This window comes from Nicotiana tabacum, chromosome 23 (assembly GCF_000715075.1).
Source record: "Nicotiana tabacum cultivar K326 chromosome 23, ASM71507v2, whole genome shotgun sequence".
NCBI classification, from domain to species: domain Eukaryota; kingdom Viridiplantae; phylum Streptophyta; class Magnoliopsida; order Solanales; family Solanaceae; genus Nicotiana; species Nicotiana tabacum.
In genome coordinates this window covers 41,496,424-41,513,788 of record NC_134102.1, presented here as the reverse complement: position 1 = coordinate 41,513,788, position 17,365 = coordinate 41,496,424, and the positions used below count along the sequence as shown (strand labels likewise).

The 17,365-nt window shown below is 38.5% G+C and overlaps 1 protein-coding gene across 1 annotated transcript; it reads left to right on the top strand.

Annotated features, from left to right (window-relative positions):
* The first annotated feature begins 2,526 nt into the window (after positions 1-2,526).
* Positions 2,527-15,646, top strand: LOC107778132 (uncharacterized). The gene is made up of 14 exons (XM_016598335.2): positions 2,527-2,809; positions 2,919-3,049; positions 3,315-3,435; positions 3,558-3,622; positions 3,719-3,832; positions 4,614-4,688; positions 5,488-5,526; positions 5,613-5,684; positions 6,082-6,195; positions 6,966-7,037; positions 7,133-7,169; positions 7,836-7,948; positions 12,322-12,528; positions 14,980-15,646. Exons 1-14 carry the CDS (start codon positions 2,728-2,730, stop codon positions 15,070-15,072), a joined length of 1,335 nt encoding a protein of 444 aa, XP_016453821.1. The 5' UTR covers positions 2,527-2,727; the 3' UTR covers positions 15,073-15,646.
* Positions 15,647-17,365: the final 1,719 nt, after the last annotated feature.

The window sequence follows — 17,365 nt, the reverse complement described above, 5'->3', positions numbered from 1 at the left end:
CATTTAATTCCAAAGCTTCACAAGTTAATTCATTTAGGCCATTCAAATTGATTTACTTATTTCATATAGTTTCAATTACTTATCGTTGATAAAATAATTACTCCAAGGTATTCTAATAACTCTGGTTCATTCAAGAAATTCAAACAATTATCTCCTTGAGTTATAATGAATTCCAGCTACACCAATATTAGTTACAAGTTATCCTATGACTTTGTTATACTCGTGCAGACCTTTGATCTTGTTCCGGAAATAGATAAGTATCTTGGTTAACCTTGATTGAGGGAATTAGGGTGTAGTTGAGTCTATTTCTACCTGATCAATGTGTTAGGGGCGACGTATATGCAAGGTGATGAGTGTATATGTGTTGGTTATGTGATAAGCATGCGGGTAGAATTAGCTTTATTTGTGCCATGTTCTTTAATGCTCTATATAGATTGTGAAACCTTTGATTTTCTTATATTCATTTTATTATTTATGTTGAGCTTATTGAGATATTGGATGTTGAGATTATTGGATTGATTGATTTGGTTATTGGTGTAAAGGTGTTGGTAAATTCTCATACGGCGAGTTATGTTCAAAGATTATCCTTGATGTTGTTTATGCTTTCCGCCTTGCTTGGTATTGTGTTAATTGTGATGCTTGGTGAGGAAGAGTGAATTGCACGAAGGATTTTTAGCGAGGGAAAGTGATTGCGCACGAATGGTGTTTCCGTTCTTTATTCATATATCAATATCATTGCACAAAAGGTATTACCTTGCTTGAGAGAAAGTGGGGATATGCACGAATGGTGTTTCAGTGCTAGGTAATATATTATGTTGTGAGGATAAAAGTAAAAGCACGAAGGGTGATATCGTGCCGTTTGTTGGTATTGTTGCCCTTATTTGCTATTCGGATTAAGGACTTAACCTTGTGGCTTCGTAATTTTCTTGAAAGGCTTGTTTAGAGTTGTGTTTCAGTGGTACCTTACTTTACTTTCCCGCTTTATATCTCTTTACCTATGTACATATTTCACATATTTTCATCATGTTTATACTTGATATTTTATTTGTTCTCTCATTATTTCTCGTTACTTAATTGCACAGGTTTATATGTAGGTGCCTTATCTTAGCCTCGTCACTATCTCGTCGGTGTTAGACTCGACACTTACGGAGTACATTGGGTCGGTTGTACTCATAATACACTTTTGTACTTGTTGTATAGATTCATTGGTACCAGCGAAGTCCCGAGAGGTGCTTAGCGCATACCAGATAGGTGATTTAAGGTATAGATGCATACTATTTGCAGGCCTTTGAGTCATCTTTCCATTTCCGTTGTATTGTTTCTACTTTTAAGATAATATTGTGTTTCTTTCAAGACAATGTATTTAGTAAACCCTAGTAGCTCATGTACTTGTGACTCCACGTCTTGGGGTGGTTAAACGTTAGTGTGAACCTTAGACCTTTTATATATGCTTCTGAGTTATTGTTACACTATATTATCATTTTGTTGTTAATCGTTAGTTTTATTTCATTTGCATTTACTGTTATGTGTTGGCTTGCCTAGCAAGCATTATTAGGCGCCATCACAACCCTGCGATTGGAATTTTGTATCGTGAAAAGTTGATATTAGTAGAGTCTTGAGAATCGGTACGAGGACGTCTATACTTATCTTCTAGAGGCTATTAGGCTTTAGAAAACTTCACTTTCTTTCTTTTTCTATCGTGCGACTCTGTCCTATCATGAAGTTTGAATCTTTCTTCTCTTATTATATTACAAATGGTGAGGACACATGCTCCGCCCACAGTTGATCAGGAGCCAGAGTCCTAGATTGCAGCCATTACCAGGGGTAGGGCCCGGGCAAGGCTAGAGGCTGAGGTAGAGGCATATCTCAGCCTAGAGCACCCGCAGTCGAGCTTTAGTTAATTTCGGAGGATGAGATTCCAGATCAGGTCGAGCCAGTAGAACCAGTGTAGGTCCTAGAGGGGTTCATTGCTACCCCAGTACTTCAAGATGCCTTAGTCCGCATGGTTGGCTTCACGGAGAGTATGGCTCAGGCCGGTGTGTTTGCTGTGGCACCAACCGCTTCTCAGGATGGGGGAGGAGTTCAGACTCTCGCTACGCATACACCAGAGCAGATGACCCATGGTTAATAGACCCCAGGAGTTCTACTAGTTGGGGTGGTTTGACTTATTATTGCTTCGCAACCGGGGACAAACCTGCGATGTCAGTCGATGAGTTGAAGAGGTTGGACAGGTTCACCAAGTTATTTTCCTCTCACTTTAGTAGTGCACCTTCAAAGAATGCTGAGGATTTCTTGGACCGTTGCCATAGGATATTGCACAATTTGGGACTAGTGGAGTCTAATGGAGTTGATTTCACCGTCTTTCAGATGCATGGTTAAGCCAAGAGGTGGTGGCAGGTTTATGAGCTAGGCAGGCCAGCGGGATCACCTCTCACATGAGCTCAATTTTCGCAGTTGCTTTTCAATTTTGTTGTGCATGGGTTAATAAAATTTTTTAAAATAGGAACAAAATATAAACAATCGCCTAAGGAGGGGCTATTTGTGCACTTCTGCCGCATCGGAGCACATAAAACCCGACTTATCTATATTGGGCCAAAATTTCGGGGGAAATACCCGTTTCCTCCATTTTCCTTGGATGGATATTCATAGCTCAGAAAATCTCAGCGCTTAAACCTCATTAATAGCTTTAACATTCCAGTGGAAGAGAGAACTTTGAGAGAAAGAGAAATGAGCGGAACTTCAAGTCTCTTTCAATTATTGCAAGTTCCTTCCTCATCACTGTTTTCTGGACGTTCTAAGCTCTCTAAAGGTACTCTTTTTTTTTAATCTAATTTCATTTGAGAAAAATCCTAATGGCTACTTCATATTAATATCTTTGAAATAACAGAAATATTCGAATGTGTTGTTGTTGTTTGCAGGTCTGTACTTGGTGCCTGTGCGTGTATTATATCCAGTGTCGTGCTTCTGTAAGCAAATGCAGACTACTACTTATGAAATTGTAAAAGGAAGCTATGTAGTATCAAATACACAGGACCAACAAGAAAAAAAGGTACATCTTCTCCTTTAATCTCACATTTGGAATTTATTATTAGCGGAATTAGTTTTCAGAGTTGGCTACTTATTACGCACGGAATTTAAGAAAGAAAGAAAGAATTTTGAAAATTTGTGTTCTAAAACAAGCTATAGATATTTGTGTGGCTATAAATCATCTCATATGTAAAAATGTCCTTCTTTTAGGCATAGACTGAAAGGAAATACTATTAAAAAATTGGGTCGGAGAGAATATATATTACCTCTGTCTCATTTTCTTGTAGGAAAAATTGACGCCTGAGGTAGAAAAGATAGGTGCATTTCAAAAATTACCGATGGTGATGCCTTCTGTAGATATTCTACATTCGGCACTGAAGAAAGCAAAAAGGGTCTCACCTACAAAGGGTAATCTTTTGCTTTGCGTCTATATAGTTTATACTCCCCCCACTTTATCTTAGTTTCAATTTTTGCATTGGATTCAAGCATGGATGAAAGAAATTACAATGTTTAGTTAAAATGTTCAATAGGCATTGTTAATCTTGCAAAACGCGAGAGAAATAGAGGCGCAAAACAACTTGACGCATTAATGAAGGTCAGATTCTGGACCAGACTGTTGCTTCTTGTTGGAGGATACATCTATAGTTTTGAAAACATAATTTACATTTTGTCATTCATTTTCTGTATGCAGGAGATAGCTGTGCCCTTGAGAACATACAAGGAGAACTTCCCAAACAAAAGATATTTGCACCCGTATGAACGATCATTGATTGAGTTAACGCTTGGAGATGGAAACTATGAAGAGGTAAATTTCAATCACTCTAGTATCTTTTTCCAAATAATGTTTGTTCTAGGAAATTGAGGTCATCAGTAACTTTTTTCCTACCAGGAAAGCTAGATAGCTTTGAACTTTTAAAAATGGTTTTTGACTCTTCAGAAAAGTACAGGTAATTAAACTGGAAGTTTTAGATGTCTCTTTGTCCTGAAAAATTAAAAGACAATATAGAAGAAAAAAGGATTAATGCTAGGAGCATATATCTTGGGGTTTGTAGTGTCTTATGTAGTTTTTAGCTTATCTTAGTAAAACTTTTGAGTTTGTGTAATTATTTCACTCGTCTCTTTTATCAGATTTGAAATGATTCTGTTGGGCCCTTTAGTTGGTTGGACTGATTTTCATGTCTCTATTCATTTTTCTGTATCCATCGAAAATAGAATTTTGGATATCCTCAACCCCCTCTCAGGGGGTTTATGGGTTTCATTTCATGCATGTGTTAGCGAAAAGTTCAGTTGCTGTAACTCTAAATTTATCTCAAGTTCTTTATTTGTATTAAATTCTGTTCAGCATTTGTGACGCAGTGATGGTAGCTTGATAATTGTGAGTTGATTGGTTGAATTGGACAAACTAATGTTTGTGACTTAATTTTGAGTGAGATCAATGTTTTCTCTGTTCTTGTATGTTTTTTTCTGCTTCTCCTATTAATAGATCTATCTCCTTTTCCCCCTTCCTTCTCAATCCTGTATAGTTATTTCTCTATTCTTGGTTTGTCTCTTTCATGTCTTACATCTAAGTAACTACACTTTTGCAGGTTTTAGGAAAGCTTGAAGCTTTAAGGAAAAGGGTGGTATCAGTTGGAAAAGAACATGCATCATTATGTGCAAAGGTTGGAAACTGGTTGCATAAAATAGTGACCTACTTTATATTTGTGTGCTGCTAGTCTTCTCCTTTCCCCTGGTGAGAAAAAAACTGAGACTTTGTCGAGTATGTGGGAGCAGATGAGTTGTAATTACAGAGGAAACAGAGAAAATTCTAAAACTCTATAGCTCCTGATTGCTTATTTGGATGGAAGGTAATAAGAGGTAAAGAGCCGTGTAAAAATCTTCGAGCAAAATGGAAAGGGAGAATAGGCCATGAATATTCCTTTCTCCACCCTTGCTGAATTTGACACTCATCATTGGTTGAATAGAGTTAACTCTCTCTCATGCTTTCAGTCAGTAATAATTCAAATAGATGCAAGGCTTATTTGGGCCAAAAGATCTCAAGAAACCTTAACTATCAATGGAACATACAATTGAATGAGTCTTCTTAGGGGGAAAAGGTGCTCCTGTCAAGTACTCAAGTTAGCCTTTCCTTGCGGCAAACACATTATTCACTCCAAATTCTTGATTCAACTTTTCTACCTTCCTAACAATTAACACCACCTCTGCATTACCACTTTTATGTGGATTGTAGCTGAAGAAACATGGTCACAATTTTTTCTTTGAAATACAAATAATGGCTACCAAGGTCTTAGCATACATCAGGATCCCTTGGGTTGTGTTTACAAGCAAATGATATGTTCTATTTTCTCTTATTGATTCAATGAAGTATTTTTATTAATTTAAGAAGTGCTTATGTTCTATCTTTACAATTTACATTTCTACCTAAGATGCAAATCAAGTAATTGATGCAATTTGTGGCAGTCATTATCTAAACGAGAAGCAGAGGAGCGATTGAATGAGGTAGGCTGATAGTTTCACATTTTTACTGAATTCCTTATTGATTATATATAATTCATAAGTTGATCAGTAATAGGATATCTTTGTAGGGAATGAAAAGAATTGAGGAAATTTTTGGTCGTGATGGAAAAGCTGTTGATGAACTATTGAACATTGCCAAGGTAAGGCCAGTTAGATATAATGAAGCTAGGCAGTATGAGTCTATGAAGGCCTTGAGACAAACTAAAAGTTGAAAGAAGTGGTTAGATTTATGCTGAAATTAGTATACTGAAAACTGGAATGAACCTTCAAACAACTATTATCACGGACCTTCATTTTTAAATTAGAAGGATGTCCTGCAAAAAAAAAGCAGACATGAAGTGATTATATCAAACACCTCTGTCTATGATTTTACTGGTAAATGTAGTAGCATTACCAGTCATGATAACCCTGATTGTGTGGAAGCTTTTAATTGAACTACTTCATAGAGATGTTTTTTAAGCAATGATCTTTGCTCTCGAAGTCAAAAAGAAAAGTTTCAGTGGTTTGTGCCAGTCTGACAAAATTTAATGGTGACAGACATTACGGGCAATGCCAGTTGTCAATCTGGAAACACCAACTCTTTGTCTTGTCGGTGCTCCCAATGTCGGAAAATCATCTTTGGTTCGCGTACTTTCAACAGGGAAGCCGGAGGTATGTACTCAGTTGGTTAGCTTTCTTTCCATTTTAATTTTTTTTTTCTGGGATTAGGGATTTCACCTATCTATCTTAGAGAATTAAAACCATGTCATAATATGCTCTTGAGGAAGGCGAATTTTCCAGAATTGCTAAATGTTAAGAAAAAGGAAGATAGAAAACCAGTTTTTACTTTTTAAAACCATGGTTTTTAACTTGGGTCAGAAGAAGCTTCTTATTCTGAAACTTAGCTTGCCTCCAAAGGCTTTTCAAAACTCTGACCTGCATTTTGTTTTGCTAACTCAGGTCTCAAGTGTTAGTATGTGTACAATTAATAGTAAGGAAAAAGTCAAGAGAAGAGGAAGATAAACAATGAGATGGAAGCTTATGGAATAATCAGATATGGTCATTTATTACCCAATCAATTGTGTGCTCTCTTTCTTATCATGCTCCCCTGTAATCAAAAGGATTGTTACTTCATCATTAATTTTATCTGGCTTATGATACAGATATCTCTTACTAGTTTGGCAATATCATAGTCATGGATGCATTGGTAGACAGATGAATTAGAGAGATACTTGTCTACAGCTTTACGAATAAGTCAAAGATCTTATGGAATTTAGTTCAATGTTTTGTCTAGAACTAAATCCTCAGCTATACATACTTTCCTTTATGATTCCCTATCAACTCTATAGAAAGTTTTTAAGTACCTTTTCCAGTTGATTGCATCTTTTCATCACATTGTTTTCTTTGATTGAGTTGCCAGTAATGTCACTGAATATTGTCAGATCTGCAACTATCCCTTCACAACTAGAGGAATTCTGATGGGTCATATTACTTTGAGCTACCAAAATTTTCAGGTTAGTCTTTTTCTCAAAGTGGAAATGTTTCCTTGGTGCTTCTTTCCTTATCTGTTTCTTCTGCTATTTTACTGAATAAGCATTTGTATCTTCAGGTTACTGATACCCCTGGTATCTTAAGGCGATGTGATGGTAAAAACTCTTGATCGTTTACCATTTGCATAATGGATAATTGTTTCTCAGAATTCCTTTGCTTTCTCCCACATATTACAAAGAAGCTGATGACACATCATTGCTTTTGATAGTGAAATTGTTTTTTGTAGGAAACCAGATGTGTATATTGTCTTGGTTCATTTGTGGAGAACAGTATGTGTTTGTGGGAGAGTGAATTAGTTGTATTAGAACTTGGTATACTATTGACAGAACTTGTACCTTCTTTGCGTGCAAAAATATTTGTGTGTGTTACTTAGATCTCTGAAATTTTTTGATATTAATAGCTGCAATTTTGCTTCTTCAAGTAACAGGCTACAAAAAAAAAAGTAAAAAAGAAAAAGGAGAATCAGATAGTCTAATTTGAGATGAGAAGGCGTTACTCAGTTTCTTCATTACAATAACTCTAATGATGCGAAGTTGTCTGAAATAAGTATAAATGTGAATTTTCATGTTTTGACTTTAAAGAAATAAAACAACTATAGTTTTCTTTTTGCTATGCTGCTCAGAAAATGGTGAGATCAGTATTCATAATTCGGTAAATTTCTTTCTTTAATCTGGACTCTTCTGTTCTGTAGTCATGGATTACTTCTCTATCATTTTATATTTATTTTTCACAAATTTTCTTTATTTTGATTGAACCTGCAGAGGACAGGAATAACTTGGAAAAGTTAACACTTGCTGTTCTCACTCATTTGCCGACTGCAGTACTTTATGTTCATGATTTATCCGGAGAATGTGGGATGTCGCCTTCTGATCAGGTACCTCCAGTGCTTTCTATGTTTTGGTTATTACTGGAACTCTGACATTCAAGTACACTAGAGAAGAGATGGATTGATTATTCTTCTATACCAGAATTGTTGAACATGGAGGCTGAGATATATTATATATCTGAAATAATTGTGCAAGAAAACATTAACGTGTTTGAACTTGCATATTGGTGATCTTAAAAAGCTATCTTATCTGATTCTCCAATAATGAGAAGATGGATCATATGAGAATGGTCATGAACTAGTAGAGCCTATATGCACAGAAATTTGACGTGCTAGAACTTGCATATTGGTGTTTTATAAAAAGCTATTTTCTCCAGGTAATGATAGGATGGATCAACTGAGAGTGGGTAACGAGTTAGTAGAATGTAAATTAGTAGTTGTATTAATATAAGAGCTCCTAGTGAACACTTAGCAAGTGTCCCTTTTGTGAGAAAGCACGGGAGAAAATATGTTATTGATATTGGATGATAAATACAATACAAGAGGTCCCTATTTATAGCTATATACTACAAAGAGATATTACTCCTTTTCCAATGTGGGACAAGACTAGTAATCCTTTGTCTGGAGCTGACTTTATAAATCGAAGAATGCGAACAACTGCATCCCAGTGACTATCACAGGGAGAATCCATAAACTGACTTACAACACTCACCGGAAAAGAAATGTCAGGTCTAGTCACTGTGAGGTAATTCAATTTGCCAACCAACCTCCTATATCTCGTAGGGTCTCTAAGAGGCTCCCCTGTCCAGGCAGAAGCTTAGCATTCAGATCCATAGGAGAGTTAATAGGTCTGCAACCCATCATTCCAGTCTCCTCAAGAATGTTTAAGGCATACTTCCGCTGTGAAATAACAATACCTGAGCTAGACTGAGCGACCTCAATACCTAGAAAATACTTCAATCTGCCCAGATCCTTAGTCTGGAAGTGCTGAAAGAGATGTTGCTTCAGATTAGTAATACCATCATAATCATTGCCAGTAATAACAATATCATCAACATAAATCACTAGATAAATACACAGATTAGGAGCAGAATGCCGATAAAACACAGAGTGATCAGCCTCACTACGAGTCATGCCGAACTCCTGAATAATTGTGCTGAACTTACCAAACCAAGCTCGAAGGGACTGTTTCAAACCATATAGTGACCTGCGCAATCTGCACATAACCATTAAACTTCCCCTGAGCAACAAAACCAGGTGGTTGCTCCATATAAACTTCTTTCTCAAGATCACCGTGGAGAAAAATATTCTTAATGTCTAACTGATAAAGAGGCCAATGACGTATAACAACCATGGACAAAAAGAGACGAACAGATGCTACTTTAGCCACGGGAGAGAAAGTATCACTATAATCAAGCCCAAAAATCTGAGTATATCCTTTTGCAACAAGACGAGCCTTAAGCCGATCAACCTGGCCATCCGTGCCGACTTTGACTGCACAAACCCAACGACAACCAACAATAGACTTACCTGCAGGAAGAGGAACAAACTCCCAAGTACCACTCGCATGTAAAGCAGACATCTCGTCAATCATAGCATGTCGCTATCCTGGATGAGATAGTGCCTCACCTGTGGACTTAGGGATAGAAACAGTGGACAAAGAAGATATAAAAGTATAATGAGGTGATGGCAGGCGATGATAACTTAAACCGACATAGTGGGGATTAGGATTAAGTGTGGATCGTACACCTTTGCGGAGTGCGATTGGTTGACTAAGTGGAGACAAATCCGCAGTAGGTGCAGAATTTGATGCGAGGCGTGAATCACCTGGGCCTGATGCTGGATGTGGACGACGATGATAAGTCAAAAGTGGTGGAGCTGCAGAAGGTTGAACTGGATTATGTGGAGGAACTAGAGCTATAGGTGGTGGAGTTACAACTGGGGCTGTAGGTGGTGGAACTGGAGCTATAGGTGGTGGAGTTACAACTGGAGTTGTAGGTGGTGGAGCTGGAGTGACTGAATCTCCAAAAGATGAAACTGGTAGTACCTCAGAAATATCTAAGTGATGGTCTGAACCTGTGAAGTATGATTGGGTTTCAAAGAAGGTAACATCAGTGGACATAAGGTACCGCTAGAGGTCAGGAGAGTAGCATCGATACCCCTTTTGTGTTCTCGAGAAACCCAGAAATATGCATTTAAGAGCACGAGGAGCTAACTTATCTGTTCCTGAATTGAGGTTATGGACAAAACAAGTGCTTCCAAAGATACGGGGTGGAAGAGAGAACAAAGGTAAGCGGGGAAACATGACAGAGAATGGAACTTGGTTCTGGATAGCTGAAGATTGCATACGATTAATAAGATAGCAAGATGTAAGAACTGCATCCCCCCAAAAACGCAACGGAGCATGAGATTGTATGAGTAGGGTACGAGCAGTTTCAATAAGATATCTATTCTTTCTTTCAGCTACCCCATTTTGTTGAGATGTGTACGTACAAGATATTTGATGAATAATCCCATGAGATTTCATAAACTGCTGAAATGGGGAAGACAAATACTCTCGGGCATTATCACTACGAAATGTGCGAATAGAAATCCCAAATTGATTTTGAATTTCAGCGTGGAAGGTCTGGAAAATAGAAAACAGCTCAGATCGATTTTTTATCAAATATATCCAAGTGCACCCGGAATAATCATCAATGAAACTGACAAAGGAGCGGAATCCCAAGGTGGAACTGACACGACTAGGAAATGAGACGCTGAGGGAAATGAGAGCGAGTATGCTTACCGAGCTGACATGAATCACACTCTAGAGCTGACAAGTGAGATAAACCAGATACCGTTTTCTGAAGTTTTGACAAACTGGGATGTCCCAACCGTTTATGTAATAAATCTGGTGAATCAGTATCAGGACAAGTTGTAAAAGGAAGAAAAAATGTGAGTCTATGTGATTTAGCAAGGATAAGGTAATAAAGTCTGTTTGATGCACGCCCGGTACCAATGATCCGCCCCGTACTGCGTTCCTGTATAAAAACATGGTCATCGAGAAATAAAACAGCGCATTTAAGTGATTTGGCTAAACGACTAACATCTATGAGATTAAAAGGACTATTGGGAACATAAATGACTGAATCTAAAGGTAAGGAAGGAAGTGGGATTGCTTGACCTATTGCAGTTGCCATGGTTTGAGACCCATTGGCCATTGTGACTTTTGGAAGAGATTGAGAATACAAAATAGTAGTGAAAAGAGATTTGTTACCAGAAATATGATTTGATGCACCTGAATCAATGACTCAAGACTCAGAGGATGAAGATTGGGAGAAACAAGTCACGCTTTTACCTGTTTGAACAACAGAAGCTATCTCAGAAGATGTCTGCTTACATGCTTTGTACTGAAGGAACTCAATATAATCTGCTAAAGAAACCATCCGACCATTCAAAGCATCGGTTCCCATGTCGCTATAATGTGTAGTAGTAGGGTTAACTTGAAATAGTGGAAATAAGTAACTCCTGTGAAAAAACTGAAGAAAAAGCTTGAAAAACACTGTTTACAGAAGGAAAACAGAATACTGTTCTGCACCGGAAACATTGTTCATGCTGGAAACACTGTAGCTCGCCGGAATCTACTGCAGCTGATGGAAAAACTCAAAGTGGTCGGAATGAAACAAAACCGGTGATGGTAGGATCGGAATTACTAGGTGATCCTACTGTTCAACTGGAACTTTTTCAAAATCTGGCCGGAACAGTGCTCACGCGCCGGCGCGTGGGTCAGATCTCGCCGAAATTGTTTTTCTTTTCCAAGCGCGTGAGGGCGCGTGGACGTATGTTTTCCGGTGGGGTTGACTGGGGTTTGGTCGCCGGAGCCTGAGGAGTCTTGTGGTGGTGTTGGTTTTTGCACAACACCAAAAGAAAGTGATTTGCTTACGGACAACCTTCTAAGTCGCCGGAAAATTGCACGGCGAAGAGGTCTTTCTTCCCGGAAGTCGCTGGAATGATGCACAACGATGGGTTTCTCACTAATGCTCTGATACCATGTGAGAAAGCACGAGAGAAAATATGTTATTGATATTGGATGATAAATACAATACAAGAGGTCCCTATTTATATTTATACACTACAAGGAGATATTACTCCTCTTCCAATGTGGGACAAGACTACACAATACATATCTGTAAACTAACACCTTTCAAACTCCTTTTTTCTTTCTTTTCCTTGTTCCTTCTGTTTGATAGGGGGTTGGGACTTGGGACGGTCCTTCCCCAGTCATAGAAGAGTTATGAATGTTTTTCAATAATCTTAAAAGCATAGGAGAATGTTAATACGCTTTGTGATACTGGTTTTTGCTACAACCAATTATTATTTTTCAATCTTCTCTAGTTTCTCATACTGTAGAGAGGGCTGATTGCTAACTTTTGCTTATGCAGTTTGTGATCTATAAGGAAATGAGAGAGAGGTTCAGCAGCCACATTTGGCTTGATATTGTGTCCAAATGTGACTTGCTGCAAGCATCTCCCGTCATCTTTGCAACAGATGAATGTAATATTGATGACGTTGAGCTGGTGAGGTATAGGACAATGGGACCTGATGGAGCGTTACATGTGTCAGTCAAGAATGAGATTGGTCTTCACGAGGTACCATTCTGTTACCCTTATATGCCATCTTATAGATTACTGAGCAGGTTATTTAACTTAAACCTGAATGAGTTTCTGAAGCGTCACGAAATACAAGTTTTAGAACTTAAAACATAATTTGGTAATTCGTCTCGCAGTTGAGATGTGTATTATACATCTTATTGGCAATAAGTTGACCATTTTTGATCCTTGGAAGATGCAAATCCCCCTGTATGATTATTCTCTATATTGGTTACTATTGAATGGCAGGTCTGAGAGATTTCAAATGTTTAAGTTGTGCATGTGACTGCTAGCGTCTAAAACTTGAACATGTATTCAAGAGCATCCACTAATTTTATGACTCTTCTCTTTTGTCTTCTCATTGTACCTGGGGTGACAAGTGTCTTATGCTCGTATTGGTAATAGTTTATTCAGCAGTGTTTTGCTGTTTTTCTGAAAGTTGAACCTTTACCGCCCGACAACAGAATATGATTATTCTGACAAGTTGCTAGTCTTTTCACCTTGGACAAAAGGTTCAGAGCTTGGGATCTCCTATTTGAAGTTATCAGTGAAAAACTGAATATTACTTTGTTTCTATAATGATTTAGAAGAAGCAGAGTCAGAGACAAAAACATGGCTCTATGAGCTCTTTATTTTTTATTAGCTGATACTGATTACAACAACATACTTGTATTATCCAACAACGTGGGGTCTGGGGAGGGTAGTGTTTACGCAGACCTTACCCCTACCTTGTGAGGATAGAGAGGCTGTTTCCAATAGACCCTCGGCTCAGGAAAGTATAAGCACCACATTAATGAAAATATAGACAAGGGACAACACCAAAAAGCCATATAAAAGCAGAATATAAACAAGATAGTAAGGTGATCAACAATGAAAGAAAACAACGGTTAGTCATAAAAACCTACTACCAACAGAATGTGAGAATGCGTACCAATACTACTGGTATAAACAATCTAAACCACCTACCCTACTACCCTAATCCTCGACCTCCATACCTTCCTATCAAGGGTCATGTCCTCGGTCAACTGAAGCTACGCCATATCTTGCTTAATCACCTCTCCCCACTTCTTCTTCAACCTACCTCTACCTCTCTGTAGGCTCTCCAATGTCAACCACTCATACCTCCTCACCGGGGCGTCTGTGCTCCTCCTCCTCACATGTCCAAACCACCTAAGCCTCGCTTCCCGCATCTTGTTCTCAATAGGGGTCACACCCACCTTGTCGCGAATAACCTCATTCCTAATCCTATTTAACCTGGTGTGCCCGCACATCCATCTCAACATCCTCATCTCTGCTACCTTCATCTTCTGGGCGTGAGCGATCTTGACTAGCCAACACTCAACCCATACAACATAGTCGGTCTGACCACTACTCTGTAGAACTTACCTTTAAGTTTCGGTGGCACTTTCTTGTCACACAAAACACCGGAAGCGAGTCTCCATTTCATCCATCCCGTCTCAATACGACGCGTGACACCTTCATCAATCTCCCCATCCCCCTGTATAATAGACCCAAGGTACTTAAAACTTCCTCTGACCTGCGAGTCCGGCCTAATCTCCCATTTCCCTCCCCGAGTCTCACCACTGAACTTACACTCCAAGTATTCTGTCTTGGTCATGCTCAACTTGAAACCTTTAGACTCCAGGTTCTGCCTCCATACCTCTAACCTTGCGTTCACACCGCCTCGCGTCTCGTCAATCAATACAATATCATTTACAAATAGCATGCACACCACACCTCCCTTTGGATGTGGTGTGCCAGTACGTCTATCGCCAGGGCAAACAAAAAAGGGCTAAGTGCTGACCCCTTGTGCAACCCCATCATGACGGGGAAATGGTCTGAGTCTCCTCCCACTGTCATCACTCGGGTCTTTGCTCCACCATACATGTCCTTAATCACCCTAACGTAGGCAACATGTACATCTCTAGCCTCCAAACATCTCCACAAAACCCCCTTCGGGACTTTATCGTACGCCTTTTCTAAGTCGAACACCATATGCAAGTCCTTCTTCCTCTCCCTATACTGCTCCATCAATCTCCTAACAAGGTGAATGACTTCTGTAGTCGAACGCCCCGACATAAACCCGAACTGGTTCTCGGAAATAGATACACTCCTCACCCTTAGTTCTACCACCCTTTCCCAGACTTTCATAGTATGGCTAAGTAGCTTGATACCCTGATAGTCAATGCAATTTTGGATGTCACCCTTGTTCTTATATAAAGGAACCATCGTGCTCCACCTCCACTCTTCCGACATCTTCTTCGTTCTAAAAATGACATTAAATAACCTAGTGTCTTAATAATTTCCCCGAAATTGCTTTCACCATCCACAGTTTCTAAGAGTTCATCCTATAGGCTATAGAACTCAATAGTCAGCATGAGGTAGACATTATTTCCATGAAGCTAACTTTCTTCGTTAGTATGTTCTGACATATTCTTTGGGTTTTTGCAGTTGAAGAATAGAGTTTATGAGCTGCTTGTTTCTCAATCAGAGAGGATCAAAAACCAAAAGAGCAAGGAGGAAGAGCTGGATGTTTCAGGCTAGTTGGTTCTGTGACTTCCAAAAGAGATTTCTGGCCTTAGCCGGAATTTGGCTTCAATTTTTTGGGCCTTTGTAATTAGCTGAATCTGAGTCGTGATCTATCACATATGTACAATATGTACCTTGGTGATCTGTGTGATTCTAACACACATTTGCAGGTCCAAGAACACGGCATCTCTTGGTGGCTCAGGCAGTTGAACGATGAGGTCCTCGTTTGCTTTGCTTTAAATCCCACCTCTTAAGATACCAACAAATCATTTGTCTAATGGGGCTGATGGGGTTGCCATATCTCGCATCCTATTTCTTAGGTTCTTAGTTGTAGCCACTTTTCGATAAGTTTTTAGTCAGTCATTTATGGATGATACTGAGATGCATTTGGAGGTTTAAAAGGTTAAATTTCCAAAGCTCTAATACTGAACCATCTTAAATTTACCAGTAGAAACTGAATCTGCCCTTGTCATCAAAGAATAAGTGCTCTGTAAAGTTGAAGTTGATGTACATTACTCTTGGTTGAAAGAAGGAAATCCTTGTTCTACATTACTCTTGGTTGAAAGAAGGAAATCCTTGTTCTGGTAAAGAAGCTTATTTATTTACCCTCATGATTGTTCTTTCAGGTGTGTGATGTCTGATTTACATTTTCAACACTAACAGTGACACTGATGTCTTACGCAGCCCAATATGCTTTACTAAGTTCTTGTTGATTAAACAAGACATAAGTTATGGATGCAAACATTGACAAAATAAACTGATGAGATAAAACTGGGGGGATATTATATCAAGGGTTGAATTAGAACTGGGATTATATTCGCAGTTGGATTATTATTTTTTGAAACAAATCTTACTGCATTTCTATATCTGCACCGCAATCAGATATATGTGTTTTTCCGGTGTTTCTCCTGAACTGAACTCTTACACATTAGTAATGTGTAGAAATCTCACTTATTTTATACTCCACCAATTGGAGTGGGAAAAGTAATAAATATCTCTTATTTTTCTAAAATGCCAAATATTTTGGAACAAATTCACTTTTACAACAACAAATAGTATAAAAACGGAGGTAGTATCAAGGAAAACAACATATAACCTGAAAGCAGGCTAAGTATCATCTATGGGAAGGCCACTGTTTGTAGTCATAGGTTCTGCGTTGTAATTATCCATAGCACGCTAGTGTTAGTGATCACACACGATATAAAATAATGGATTATCTAATGTTCACTAGTCAATGATGCAAAAATCTTGAAGCTCCTTTACTACTAAAACGTTTCAAAGCTTAAAGCTGTTCAAGGTAAATAAGATTCTGCAGAAACTACCATATTGCCTAAATGGGAAAGCTATACTTCAAGTTTTTCATAACTAGAAATACTAGTCAATAATTATTTACCCGTAAAATGATACAGTTGAATTTATTACATGGTTTATAGACAAGCGAACTGATTTGATCCAAAAATGATAAATAAACAAGATAAAAAATATAAGACTTATCAGTTAAACTCGAAAGAAATGACAAGCTTGGCTCCGAAAGCAATGCCTCCGAGGACAGAAATAAGAACAATGTAAAAGAGCAAATAAAGTTATTTGACTAAGCATGAGAATGGAATCTAGCATAAGTTTTGCCAAGACTTTCGTGTCTTACAATGGTTGTTGAGCCTACTATTTATAGCTATACCTAGGGAAACAAGATCTTAGGATCAACCCCCTCTTAATGACAATAAATGGGCCATTGATGAATATGTAACGGCAGGCCATGAATGCAAATATTCTCTGCAACGACTACCCATTTAATGTTGCAGAATATTCTTCATTGAATACTAGCCGATGGCAAGCATTCGAACTGCTTCCGTTGACCATGCTCCTTTCGGGGTTTATCCGACACCAACTGCAACTATTGCCCCCCAAACTGGTTGTTACTCGATTTGCTTTCTACGTGCCTTCGGCTCCACGTGTCACGTTATCATTCGATCATTTATTATAAATCAATTTTACCCTATACAGATAGTCCCCCCGCTTTCCGGTGGCATATCTTTGTGTCACCGAGAAGTTGGTGAAGATCACTTTCTTGGGGGAAAATCTTCTGCAAACCTTCTGAATAGTCTTTGGCGCTTGAAAGAACGCACGTCTTCTCGCATTTAATACCCCGAACACGTGTTGCCCCACGATTCAACAATATTTTCGCCGGTTCTCGAGGTAATGATGACCATGATTTTTGCCGTCTATATCTTTACTTATACTTGTCATTTTACCTCTTTCACTTTCAACACTTTCATAAGTTTATCAACTTCTCCGCACTCAAGCTTCT